This window comes from Etheostoma spectabile, unplaced genomic scaffold (genome assembly GCF_008692095.1).
Source record: "Etheostoma spectabile isolate EspeVRDwgs_2016 unplaced genomic scaffold, UIUC_Espe_1.0 scaffold363, whole genome shotgun sequence".
NCBI lineage: Eukaryota > Metazoa > Chordata > Actinopteri > Perciformes > Percidae > Etheostoma > Etheostoma spectabile.
Window position 1 is genome coordinate 60,734 of NW_022605593.1, and position 794 is coordinate 61,527.

General features: G+C 47.0%; 1 protein-coding gene across 1 annotated transcript in view; it reads left to right on the forward strand.

Annotated features, from left to right (window-relative positions):
• LOC116686411 (NLR family CARD domain-containing protein 3) overlaps positions 1-794 on the forward strand; it is a 13,935-nt gene that overhangs the window by 10,006 nt on the left and 3,135 nt on the right. The window contains exons 9-10 of the mRNA XM_032511417.1: positions 20-193; positions 293-339. Of these exons, the coding sequence (XP_032367308.1) occupies positions 20-193; positions 293-339 (221 nt within the window). The remainder of the gene's footprint in view (positions 1-19; positions 194-292; positions 340-794) is intronic.

Here is a 794-nt window from a genome sequence, read left to right on the forward strand (position 1 = left end):
TGTGTGTGTGTGTGTGTAGACTGTCAGGCTGTCTGATAACAAAGGAAGGCTGTGCTTCTCTTCACTCTGCTCTGAGCTGCAACCCCTCCCATCTGAAAGAGTTGGACTTGAGCTACAATCATCCAGGACACTCAGGAGTGAAGCTGCTTTCTGCTGGACTGGAGGATCCAAGCTGGAGACTGGAAACTCTCAGGTATGGTGAGACAAGGGTGTAGGTTGAGTTTGTTTGAGTCAGGAGGTCAGTGAGAAAATAAAAGTTGTTTAGTTGTTAAGACTTTGTCTTTTGCACCAGGGTGGAGCATGGTGGACCACAGTCAATGAAAGCTGGTCTGAGGAAGTGTAAGTGTGTTTTTTTAATAATGAGAAGAGGTAGTACACATTTTCTTCTGCTATTCTGTCTGAAACTGCTACCACTACTCTCACATTGCTTTTTTTTTTTAAATCTTTCACTGTCACGCCCCTTCTGTAAAAAAACAGCAATCCTGGCCCCCTCAAACCCCCAAAGCTATGTATCTGAATCAAGGCATGAAATTAACACCCGCCCACCTGCCAAATGCAGGTTAATTTTGCACTTGGCGGGTAACTCTGTCAATCTACCTGCCACATTGGGAGGTAGCCAATGAGAATTGAGTGATTCAGACGCGTAACTATTGGTAAGCAGAGTACGCAGTTGCATACTGGCCCGGACCAATCAGGGGCCAGCATCACTGGACGACATTGATTGACAGCCGGGACCCCCTATCGCATTTTCGTAACTTGCGACAATCCCAGCAGTCCCACGTGCAGCCACTGAC